General features: G+C 43.9%; 1 protein-coding gene across 4 annotated transcripts in view; it reads left to right on the top strand.

The window, feature by feature from the left end:
- Positions 1-13,260, top strand: part of myo1b (myosin IB) — a 175,516-nt gene that overhangs the window by 132,819 nt on the left and 29,437 nt on the right. For all 4 annotated transcript variants that reach the window (XM_079463941.1, XM_079463939.1, XM_079463940.1 and 1 more), the window contains exon 18: positions 12,774-12,974. In XM_079463941.1, the coding sequence (XP_079320067.1) occupies positions 12,774-12,974 (201 nt within the window). The remainder of the gene's footprint in view (positions 1-12,773; positions 12,975-13,260) is intronic.

The raw sequence follows: 13,260 nt of genomic DNA, 5'->3' as shown, positions 1-13,260 counted from the left end.
CATTTAAGGATTTTTTCATAAGAAAAAAAAACACATTCACGCTAATTCTGTTGGCATTGAACTGTGAGCTTTAGAATTTTGCAGATATTATTTATGCTGTAAGAGCAACACTAACTAAAGTTTGAAAATTGGCCTCACAGGGAATAGCACCTTTAATCTCTTGAAGGCAGTTAAGAGTTAACTCTTCCACTCTTCAAGAGAGCAGACCCTTCAAACTTCGAAAATGGCAGATTAACCTGCATATCATAAGCATACCAAGAAATGCAACGCCATGTTTCCTAAATATATTTCACACAGTTAGCAAATACAGTGAAAATAACAAAAAACTAGGATTAGATCTTAAAGAACTCCACACTTTAGTGGGGCCGGCATTGACAAATGTTCATGCAAAGATTCTATCCATGAGATAAGACTGAAACCAATCAAGGGCCACCCTGTGAATTCCAACATTTAAATTAGAATATGATGATCTAAAGTTCAAATAAAGCATTCAGGTCCAACAACACTAAATTCGATGATGCTCCAAAATCTGGACCCTTAGAAGTGCTTATTCTGTTCTGTTCTGTGCTGTGTTTTGTCCTAACCCAGATTGAAAAAAAAATCCTAAAATGACTATATAGCATAATAACCTATGTAACCACTAACAGTTCTTGATTCTGATTGTTTCAGCCGGGTTCTAAGCCATCATAAGATACCCAGATTTATACCTGCTGACCGCATTACATAGCCTAAATATCACTTTATTTACTTTATTTTATGGAACCTTGCTATGCATATGGAATAACCGGTATATTAAAGCAACAAGCCCTGCGAAGTGCATTTTATAACGGCTAATGTTGTTTTTTAGAACTCTGCTTCACATTGTGCCACAATGCCCTTAGCTGTTATAAAATGCACTGTAACCCACTGCTTCTTGTGGCTTATTCTTTTCATATAAACAACCTTCTCCAAGACCTAATCCAGAAAATACACTTTTAAATGTTGTTTGAACATAACTGTGTGTCAGGAGTGTTTTTACAGAACCACCCTATGATGATAAAAAAACACCCATTCATTTGTTTAAATCCCCAATATACCGCAACAGTACACTTGAACAAGCTGTTTGCATTCTCTCAGCAAATTTACTCTCACATCTGGTGTCTCCGCCCTCATCGAGTTGTACACTGTCTACTATTGTTTTCTTGCTGGACTACTTACAGTGAGCTACAAGAATGTTTCGTAAAAAAACAATGGAACAATGGAACATGACTTTACAACTGGCTGCTACACAAAAAAAGTCAGTAAAATGCTAGATTCTTTTAAACACATGATATGCAGTGTGCACATTGTAAAGATTTAATGCGTTTGTGCATTCACCCATAGAGAGCAGGTTTTCAGTTTTTATAGATATGACTCGTTTGTCCTGTGTACTTCTACTTGTGGAATTCCAATGTGCTGGATTTAAAGACGTAACGTGTTTTTCCATTCACACAGAAAACAGTGTGTTCAGTTTTAAACAAACGTTTTTAAAGATGAGATGTGTTTCTCATTCGCTTTGTGACCATTCTCTTCAGTTTTGTTGTTACTGGAAGCATAGGCTCACACAGCCCTGCGCTTTTTGCTGGAAAGGGGGCGGTGACCATCAGCTCATTTGTATGTGAAGAGACACAATAAGACAACATGTTTTTCCTCACTGGCAAATATTTACATTTAGGCACTGTATAATAAAAGATCTGTGTATTTTGAGCTGAAACTTCACAGACACATTCTGTGGATTCCCACATTACATTTTGTAAACAGTATCTAACAGAAGTGAGTACACCCCTTACATTTTTGTAAATATTTTATTGTATCTTTTCATGTGACAACACTGCAGAAATGTCACTTTGCTACAATGGAAAGTAATAAGTGTTAAGCTTGTATAACAGTGTAAATTTGCTGTCCCCTCAAAATAACTCAACACACAGCCCATCCATCCATTTTCTTCCGCTTATCCGGGGCTGGGTCGCGGGGGCAGCAGTCTCAGCAGAGATGCCCAGACATCCCTCACCCTAGACACTTCCTCTAGCTCTTCCGGGGGACACCGAGGCGTTCCCAGGCCAGCCGGGAGACATAGTCCCACCAGCGTGTCCTAGGTCTTCCCTGGGGTCTCCTCCCGGTCGGACGGGCCTGGAATACCTTCCGGGGAAGGCGTCCGGAACAGATGCCCAAGCCACCTCAACTGACCCCTCTCGATGTGGAGGAGCAGCGGCTCTACTCCGAGCTCCTCCCGGGTGACCGAGCTTCTCACCCTATCTCTAAGGGATCGCCCAGCCACCCTGCGGAGGAAGCTCATTTCGGCCGCCTGTATCCGGGATCTTGTCCAGCAGACTGAATGGCTTAACCAACGGTCTGCTTGCCGTCTCACGTTGCAGAACACACATAATACACAACATGCGATAATACTTCCTCCCAAACATAATAAAATAGAGACTGTGTCTGTCCCCCGGATTAGTAAACATAAAATAAAGCGTAAACCTCTCAAAGGTAATTTAGTTAACGTTAAACTAACTAAACATGAACATAATACAGATAATCAACTGTTACGACTCGGATTGCTAAATATTAGATCTCTCTCTAATAAAGCACTTTTTGTTAACGATATGATAAGTGATCATAAAATAGACATGCTCTGTCTAACAGAAACATGGCTAAAGCCAGATGATTATATTGCGTTAAATGAGTCTGTCCCCCAAGATTATTATTATAAACACGAGCCTCGCCTAAAAGGCAGAGGGGGAGGTGTTGCTGCACTTTACCGTAACTCTTTTAGCATTTCCCAGAAGTCTAATCCTAAATACAATTCTTTTGAAGTCATGGTACTTGATGCATCAATACCTAATACTAAGGACAAAACATATTTAAAATTTATTCTGGCTATTGTATATAGGCCTCCAGGGCACCACACAGATTTTATTAAAGAATTTGGTGGGTTCTTATCAGAACTAGTACTGTCTGCAGACAGAGTCCTTGTTGCTGGGGACTTTAACATTCATGTAGATAATGTTACAGATGCTTTAGAAATGGCTTTTAAAGACACTCTTAACTCCATGGGCGTTAGTCAACATGTGTCAGGACCTACTCACCTTCGTAATCATACTTTAGATTTAATTTTGTCTTACGGTATAAACGTGGTCGATGTTAAAATCCTTCAGCAGAGCGAAGACATCTCAGATCATTATCTGGTATCATGCTTGCTTCAATACCCAATGGTGGCAAATCAAACTCCAAGTTACAAATATTGTAGAACAATAACTTCGACTACAAAAGGTGCGTTTCTTGATAATTTGTCTGAATTGTCTCAAATCTCTAGCATGAGTAATAACGTTGAAGATCTTGACTTTACTATTGAAAATATTAATGCCACCTTCTCGGAAACGCTAGACATAGTTGCTCCCTTGCGCTTAAAGAAGATTAAAAATGACAGACCGACACCGTGGAAAAATGAACACACTCAGGCTCTAAAGAAAGCAGCACGAAAAATGGAGCGCAACTTTAAGAAGACTAAATTAGAGGTATTTCGTACTGCCTGGAAGGATAGTATTAAAAAATACAGGAAAGCCCTAAAAACGTCTCGATCCGCCTACATTTCATCATTAATAGAAGAAAACCAAAATAACCCTAGGTTTTTATTTGATACAGTGGCTAAATTAACCAAAAATAAATCGTCAGCGACTTCTGATGCTGTATACCAGCATAGCAGTGATGATTTTATGAACTATTTCACAAATAAAATCCAAGATATTCGAGAGAAAATTATAACTATGCAACCAGATGCGAAACCCGCTGAACAAACGACTTACTACAGCACCCCTAAGGAGAAATTATGTTTATTTTCTACTATAGATCACGATGAACTATCGAAAATCATTAGATAATCTAAATCGACTACATGCATGCTAGACCCTATACCTACAAATCTTCTGAAAGAGATGCTCCCAGAAATTATAGATCCTCTACTAAGCATTATTAACTCATCTCTGACATTAGGACATGTGCCTAAAGCATATAAGGTGGCTGTTATAAGGCCCCTTGTCAAAAAACCCCATCTGGACCCTGGAGAATTAGTTAACTATAGACCTATTTCGAATCTACCTTTCTTATCTAAAGTTCTGGAAAAAGTAGTCTCAACTCAAATATGTTCCTTCCTCCAAAGGAATGAGATTAATGAAGATTTCCAGTCTGGATTTAGAGCACATTACAGTACAGAGACTGCTCTGATTAGAGTTACAAATGATCTGCTTATGGCGTCCGACCGAGGTTGTATCTCCTTATTGGTGCTGCTAGATCTTAGTGCTGCATTCGACACCATTGACCACAGCATGCTCCTACATAGACTTGAAAATGATGTCTGTATTAAGGAAATAGCTTTGAAATGGCTTATTTATGCGACCGTTTCCAATATGTAAAAATAAACAATGAGGTATCACGCAAATCGCAAGTCCAGTACGGTGTACCACAGGGCTCAGTACTAGGGCCTATGCTCTTCGCATTATACATGTTACCCCTAGGAGATATAATAAAGCGACACGGAATAAGCTTTCACTGCTATGCTGATGATACGCAACTTTATATTTCCTCGAAGCCTCACGAAACACAGCAATTCCATCGAATAGTGGAATGTATTGTCGATATAAAAAAGTGGATGAGTAGCAATTTTTTATTACTGAACTCGGACAAAACTGAAGTGTTACTTATCGGACCGAAAACCGCCCTACGTAACAACCAAGAATACTGCTTAACTATTGATGGATGTTCCATAAAACCCTCATCTTCAGCTAAGAATCTTGGCTTTATATTCGATAGTACTCTGTCATTTGAGAACCAGGTCGCCAACACCTGTAAGATTGCGTTTTTCCATCTTAAAAATATATCTAAATTACGTCATATGCTGTCATCATCAGATGCGGAGAAGCTTATACATGCCTTTATGACATCAAGACTAGATTACTGTAATGCACTATTAGGTGGTTGCCCTGCAGGCCTATTACAAAAACTCCAACTGGTCCAAAATGCGGCAGCTCGAGTTCTTACACGTACAAAAAAGTATGAGCATATTAGCCCCGTTCTGTCAACCTTGCACTGGTTACCTATAAAGCATCGCATAAATTTTAAAATCTTGCTTATTACCTATAAAGCCTTGCATGGTTTAGCTCCTCACTACTTGAGAGAACTTCTTACGTATTATAGTCCATCACGTGCACTACGCTCTCAGGCGTCAGGTCAGTTGGTAATACCTAGAATTTCAAAATCAAGTGCAGGCGGCAGATCCTTTTCCTATCTAGCGCCTAAACTTTGGAACAGTCTTCCCTGCAATGTCCGGGAGGCGGACACACTCTGTCAGTTTAAATCTAGACTAAAGACGCATCTTTTTAATCTTGCATACACTAGATTATCATAATATATGTATTTCAAAGATCTAGGCTGCACTAGTTAGATCAACCGGAACGAGGGACACTTCCAATAACAACGGATGCATTTGTTGCATCAAAGAGTGCAGAACAGTACTCTACTCTCAGCCAGTCTTGTCTCATTGTTCCAAGGTTACAAGAGCGGAGCGGGCAGGGCGCAATCCATTCCTAGACCTGACAAATGCTGGACGAAGGAAGTGACGTCCCTACAAAACTTCAGCCACTATTAGATTATTAATGATAATTTTAAATCTAATTTTTTTTTTTTCGCCTTGTTGTGCAAGCACTGTTGAGCTTGTGCAGAGGCTGCAGTTTTTGCCAGAGGGGAACTGGAATCCCCTGGTTAGGCCTGGTTTCCCTCCAAGGTTTTTTTTCTCCTCCAATGGAGTTTTGGGTTCCTCGCCACCGTTTGCATACTGTTTTGCACTGTTTTGCCTGGCCGGGGGGGCTGCTAGAATTTGGTAGTCTTATTTAATTAACACTGCATATAGGAATTTATTGTGTGTCTGATATTTGACCTGTGTTTTGAATTCCATAACCTTTTATGTTTTACTTATAGTCATTTTTTCTTGTACAGCTGCTTTGTAACAATGAAAATTGTAAAAAGCGCTATATAAATAAAGCTGACTTGACTTGACTTGTCCTTTCGGTCATGACCCAAAGCTCATGGCCATAGGTGAGAGTAGGAACGTAGATTGACCGGTAAATTGAGAGCTTAGCCTTGCGGCTTAGCTCTTTCTTCACCACGACAGACCGGTACATCGACCGCATTACTGCAGAAGATCCGTCTGTCAATCTCCCGTTCCATCCTTCCCTCACTCGTGGACAAGACCCCAAGATACTTAAACTCCTCCACTTGAGTCAGGAACTCTCCACCAACCTGAAGTGGGCAAGCCACCCTTTTCCGACTGAGGACCATGGCCTCGGATTTGGAGGTACTGGTTTTCATTCCAGCCGCTTCACACTCGGCTGTAAACCGTCCCAGTGCATGCTGAAGGTCCTGGTTTGAAGGGGCCAACACGACAACATCATCCGCAAATAGCAGAGACGAGATCGTGCGGTCCCCAAACCTGACACCCTCCGGCCCCTGGCCGCGCCTAGAAATTCTGTCCATAAAAATTATGAATAGAACCGGTGACAAAGGGCAGCCCTGCCGGAGTCCGACATGCACTGGGAACAAGCCCGGCTTACTGCCGGCAATGCGAACCAAGCTCCTGCTTCGGTCGTACAGGGACCTGACAGCCCTTAGCAAAGGACCACAGACCCCATACTCCCGAAGCACCCTCCACAGGATGCTGAGAGGGACACAGTCGAATGCCTTCTCCAAATCCACAAAACACATGTGGATTGGTTGGGCAAACTCCCATAAACCCTCCAGCACTCTGTAGAGGGTATAGAGCTGGTCTAGCGTTCCACGGCCCGGACGAAAACCACACTGTTCCTCCTGAATCCGAGGTTCTACTATCGGCCGTATTATCCTTTCCAGTACCCTGGCATAGACTTTCCCGGGAAGGCTGAGAAGTGTGATTCCCCCTTTAGTTGGAACACACCCTCCGGTCCCCCTTCTTAAAAAGAGGGACCACCACCCCGGTCTGCCATCCCAGAGGCACTGTCCCCGACCGCCACGCGATGCTGCAGAGGCGTGTCAGCCAAGACAGCCCCACAACATCCAGAGACTTGAGGTACTCAGGGCGAATCTCATCCACCCCCGGAGCCTTGCCACCGAGGAGTTTCTTGACTACCTCAGTGACTTCGGCTTGGGTGATGAACGAGTCCACCTCTGAGCCCTCAGCCTCTGCTTCCTCAATGGAAGACGTGACGGTGGGATTGAGGAGATCCTCAAAGTACTCCTTCCACCGTCTGACGACATCCCCAGTTGAGGTCAACAGCTTCCCACCTCCACTGTAAACAGCATTGGTAGGGCACTGTTTCCCTCTCCTGAGGCGCCGGACCGTTTTCCAGAATCTCTTCGAGGCCAGTTGATAGTCCTTCTCCATGGCCTCACCAAACTCCTCCCAGGCCCAAGTTTTTGCCTCCGCAACCACCCGGGCAGCAGTCCGCTTGGCCTGCCGGTACCCGTCAGCTGCCTCAGGAGTCCCACAAGCCAACCAGGCCCGATAGGACTCCTTCTTCAGCTTGACGGTTTCCCTTACTTCCGGTGTCCACCACCGGGTTTGGGGATTCCCGCCTCGACAGGCACCGGATTCAGATCAGGGGGGCCGTTCCTCCCAATCACGCCCCTCCATGTGTCACTGTCGTTGCCCACATGGGCGTTGAAGTCCCCCAGTAGGACGACGGAGTCCCCAGTCGGAGCACTTTCCAGCACCCCTCCCAGGGACTTCAAGGAGGTCGGGTACTCTGCACTGCCGTTTGACCCGTAGGCGCAGGGAAACGACCTTCTTGTTCACCGGGGTAAACTCCAACACATGGCGGGAGAGCTGGGGGGCTATAAGCAAACCCACACCAGCCCGCCGCCTCTCACCATGGGCAACTCCCGCTATGGTGCCTCCCGCACGTGGTGAGCCCACGGGAGGTCAACACACAGCCATAATGTCTTAACCGCTGGCAACAAAAGTTAGTACACCCCTAAGTGAAAATGTCCAAATTGGGCCCAAAGTGTCAATATTTTGTATGCCCACCATTGTTTTCCAGCACTGCCTTAACCCTCTTGGGCATAGAGTTCACCGGAGCTTCATAGGTTACCACTGGATTCCTTTTCCACTCCTCCGTGATGCCATCACGGAGCTGGTGGATGTTAGAGACCTTGCACTCCTCCACCTTCTGTTTGAGGGTTTTATAGGGTTTAGGTCCATCACCTTTACCCTCAGCTTCTTTAGCAAGGCATCGGTCATCTTGGAGGTGTGTTTGCGGTCACTATCATGTTGGATACTGCCCTGCGGCCCAATATCAGAAGGGAGGGGATCATGCTCTGCTTAAGTATGTCACAGTACATGTTGGCATTCATGGTTCCCTCAATCAACTGTAGCTCCCCAGTGCCGGCAGCACTCATGCAGCCCCAGACCATGACACTCCCACCACCAATCAAGTATTCACAAAAGATTTGGTTTTTAAGTAGTTATTTTAATATTGTGAGAGATGTGGTTGACCGGACTGAGTTAGGAAGAATGTTCCACCAAGGAGGAGTTGTGAAGGAGAATAAGCGGGAAAGCAATTAACTGCCATTTTGAGAAGGCAATACAAGACGCCGTTCGTTTGCTGAACGCAGGGTTCTTAGTGAGGTGTTGGCATGTAGGAGGGTGTGAAAGTATGCCTGTGCAGATCCAGTGATAGTCCTGTAGGCAAGCATTAGTGAAATTAATCTGATACGGGCTTCAACCGGTAGCCAGTGAAGAGAGATGAAAAGGGGTGTCACAGGAGCATTCTGAACCAGCTGGAGTGGTTTGATAGTATTTACAGGAAGACCAGCAAGGAGAGCATTGCAACCTAGTCCAACTTTAAGATTACCAGGGCCTGGACATGGATGTGTGCCGCATGCTCATTGAAATATGATCACCTAACCTTTCTAATGTTGAATAAGGCATATCGGCATGACCACATTGTATTTGCAATGTGATCATTAAAGGACAGCTGTTCATGACTTTAGTCACGTACAAAAAAGTATGAGCATATTAGCCCGGTTCTGTCAACCTTGCACTGGTTACCTATAAAGCATCTCATTAACTTTAAAATCTTGCTTATTGCCTATAAAGCCCTGCATGGTTTAGCTCCTAAAGTGAATTTGAGTGAACTTCTCTGGTATTACAGTCCTTCACGTGCACTACTCTCTCAGGCGTCCGGTCAGTTGATAATGCATAGAATTTCAAAATCAAGTGCAGGCGGCAGATCCTTTTCCTATCTAGCGCCTAAACTTTGGAACAGTCTTCCCTGAACTGTCCGGGAGGCAGACACACTGTCAGTTTAAATCTAGATTAAAGATGCATCTTTTTGATCTAGCATACACTACAATATCATAATATATTGTGGTGAGGAAGGCGGGACGAGAGCCGTGACGCGGGGCCGGTGGCGTGAGTGATCAGTGCAAGCAGCTGTGCGCGCACCGGTCCCGCATCTTATCACGCAGGAGATTGGGAGCTTAAAAGGAGTCGACCGTGAGGTGGCTGCCGGTTACTTCCGTGTTCAGTGTTTATTGTTTATTTAATTAAAGTTTGTGTTTGAATGTTCGACGGTTCCCGCCTCCTTCCTTCCCTTCTATGGATCTTTATTACATTGGTGCCTAAACCCGGGAGGAAGGAGGGACATGCTGTCAAAGAGCCCTCGCTGCCGAGGGTGATCGCGGTGCTGAGGTCGAGGTGGGGTGGCTGCCGTCCAGGAGGGAGCCAAGGCCCGTTCGCCGTGGGCCGAGCCTGCTGCCAGCCGCCATGATGGGGAGGAGCAGGGAACGGAGGACCAGCTGCCCTCAGCTGGAGGGCCATCGCCGGCCGCCAGGGGGCGGAGGAGGATCGAGCTGTCCACCGAGCGTCCAGTACCATCGCATGGCACTGCGAGGAAGAGTTTCTCGGCTGGCTGAGGACCGAGCGACAGCGTGTCAGGGAACGGGACAATTTTTTTTCTTTTCCTCTCTCCCCTCTCTCGTCCCTGTCGCTCCCGGGGCTCCCGTCTCCGTTCTTTCGTTTCGCCGGTGCATACCCCCAGGCGCCGCCGACTCTGAGACTGGCTCCCCGGGGGGGGGAGTAGGTACAGTCTCGGTGGTGCCCCCCGGCCTGTAAGGGGTGATGGGGGGTGTGTGGTGAGGAAGGCGGGACGAGAGCCGTGACGCGGGGCCGGTGGATTGAATAATCAGTGCAAGCAGTTGTGCGCGCACCGGTCCCGCATCTTATCACGGAGGAGATTGGGAGCTTAAAAGGATGTTCGGCAGGACTGTTGACGAGAGAGGACCGGGCCCAGACATATGTTTAGTTTATGTATGTTTTATGGCCGGCAGTCTACCGTGAGGTGGCTGCCGGTTACTTCCGTTTTCAGTGTTTATTGTTTATTTAATTAAAGTTTGTGTTTGAATGTTCGCCGGTTCCCGCCTCCTTCCTTCCCTTCTATGGATATTTATTACATATATATATATATATATATATATATATATATTCCAAAGGTTTAGGCTGCACTAGTTAGATCAACCGCAACCAGGAACACTTCCAAAAACAACTGATGCATTTGTTGCATCAAAGAGTGCAGAACAGTACTCTACTCTCAGCCAGTCTTGTCTCATTGTTCCAAGGTTACTAGAGCGGGCAGGACGCAGTCCAAGGTTACCAGAGCGGGCAGGACGCAGTCCATGCCCAGACCTGACAAATACTGTGATGATAGAGCTGGACAAAGGACACGGCGACTCTACAAAATTATTAAAGATAATCTTAAATCTAATTATTTTTTATTTTGCCTTGTTGTGCAAGAAGTGTCGAGCTTGTGCAGAGGCTGCAGCTTTTGCCAGAGGGGAACTGGAATCCCCTGGTTAGGCCTGGTTCCCCTCTGAGATTTTTTTCTCCTCCAATGGAGTTTAGGGTTCCACGCCACCGTTTGCATACTGTTTTACACTGTTTGCCTGGCCGGGGGGGCTGCTAGAATTTTATAGTTTTATTTAATTAACACTGCATATAGGAATTTATAGTGTGTCTGATATTTTACCTATGTTTTGACTTGCATAACCTTATATGTTCTTGTACCGCTGCTTTGTAACAATTAAAATTGTCAAAAGCACTATATAAATAAAGCTTACTTGACTTGAAATATGACTTCAAGGTTCCTGGCTGTTTTGGCAAGAGTGATTATGGTATTGCCAAGTTGGATGGTGAGATCGTGTTGCACCGTGGGATGTGCTGGAAATATGAGTAGTTCTGTCTTGGCAGGGTTCAGCTGGAGGGTGATTCTCATTCATCCAAGCTGAGATGTCTTCTAGACAGGCTGTAATGCGAGCTGCTACAGTGGTATCTGGGTGAAATGAGATGTAAATCCGGGTGTCATTAGCATAACAGTGATAGGAGAAGCTGTGTGCTTGGAGTGTACTCCGTTGTTCACAGAGAATGTCAGACAGCCAAGGATAGGAGGGAGTGTAAAGGCTGTGCATTATCTTTAGAAGAGGCTTCCTTCTGGGATGACAGCAATGCAGACCAATTTGATGCAGTGTGCGGTGTATGGTCTCAGCCTCTGCAGCAATGCTGGCAGCACTCATACGTCTATATCCTAAAGACAACCTCTGGATTTGACGCTGAGCACGTGCACTCAACTTCTTTGGTCGACCATGTCGAGGCCTGTTCTGAGCGGAATCTGTCCTGTTCAACTGCTGTATGGTCTTGGCCAAACTGCAGCTCAGTTTCAGGGTCTTGTCAATCTTCTTATAGCTTAGGCCATCTTCATGTTGAGCAACAACTCTTTTTTTTCAGATCCTCAGAGAGTTTTTTGCCATGAGGTACCATGTTGAACTTCCAGTTACCAGTATGAGAGATTGAGAGCGATAACCAAATTTAACACACCTGCTCCCCATTCACACCTGACACCTTGTAACACTAATGAATTGCATGACACCAGGGAGGGAAAATGGCTAATTGGGTCCAATTTGGAGATTTTCACTTAGGTGGCAGTGTAAAGAGGTGAGTGTACACCTTTTATAACAAAGCGTTATTTCTTCAGTGTTGTCACATGAAAAGATATAATAAAATATTTACAAAAACGTATTGGGAATACACAATTCTCTGCGATATTGTAAGTACATAATGTACACATAATATGCAGTAAATAATCTTGCATTACAGAAATGAAAATTTGGGGATGGAAGTCCTTAATCATCATAAATTCAGAGTGGGAAAACTTCTTAATGGTCCTAAAATTCTTCTCTTTTTCCCTTTTTTTGTTAATTTTTAATATAACTTTTCTTTATGTCTCTTGGTGGTTACAAACAAGATGCCAATAAATAACAAAGACATCCAAGTAAAAACAATACAGCAACTGTGATGCACTAACACAATCTGTAGATTAACCATTCAAATTAGTAAATGACATGCTCACAAAACGTTGAAATGTTTTATCCTTTCTTTGATAAAACTGATCCTTTCCAAATGCAAAATTAGCCAAATCCATGATCCACATATGATACTTCTCATTTTATTTAAGTGAAGTAGTTTAAAAGTAGTATCTTAGAAAACTTATTTAATTATTTTTATTTTGAGGTCACATGTTTTTCTTGTACAGCTGCTTTGTAACAATGAAAATTGTCAAAAGCGCTATATAAAATAAAGCTGACATATATTATCAAAAGCTTGCACTTGTAAGATTCAGGCAATATTATAAACTTACACCTATTATTTAGTATGTAATATTTAAGTTCTTGTTCTTTAGGTGTATCAAACCCAATGACAAGAAAGCAGCCCACATTTTCACAGACTCACTAGTATGTCATCAGGTGCGCTACTTGGGTTTGATGGAAAATGTACGCGTGAGAAGGGCTGGTTATGCTTTTCGCCAAGCATATGAGCCCTGCCTGGAACGCTACAAGATGCTCTGCAAGAAGACATGGCCCCACTGGAACGGACGAGCCAGGTTAGACCACCCAGCTCTTTTAACTGTGTTTATGAAATGCATTCACTTTTTGCATTCTTTTATTTGAAAGATCTGGGCCCGTATGTATAAAACTTATCATTAATGCTCTTAAAAGTAGTCTTAAACTTTGACTTAAATGTAAAATATGTCTTGGTAAGAAGTAGGACTTTTTTAAGAGTAGGATACTTTTATAAAGAAGCTCAAAGCAACTCTTAGTAAAGTTTAAGACTGATTCTTAAGTTCTGACTAAACTGTTGTAAGTTAAGGACTACAATGATTTAAACAC

Source organism: Barbatula barbatula (genome assembly GCF_947034865.1).
Source record: "Barbatula barbatula genome assembly, chromosome: 9".
Taxonomy (NCBI): Eukaryota; Metazoa; Chordata; class Actinopteri; order Cypriniformes; family Nemacheilidae; genus Barbatula; species Barbatula barbatula.
The sequence above is the reverse complement of the archived record's forward strand: the minus strand, read 5'-3'. Positions and strand labels throughout refer to the sequence as shown.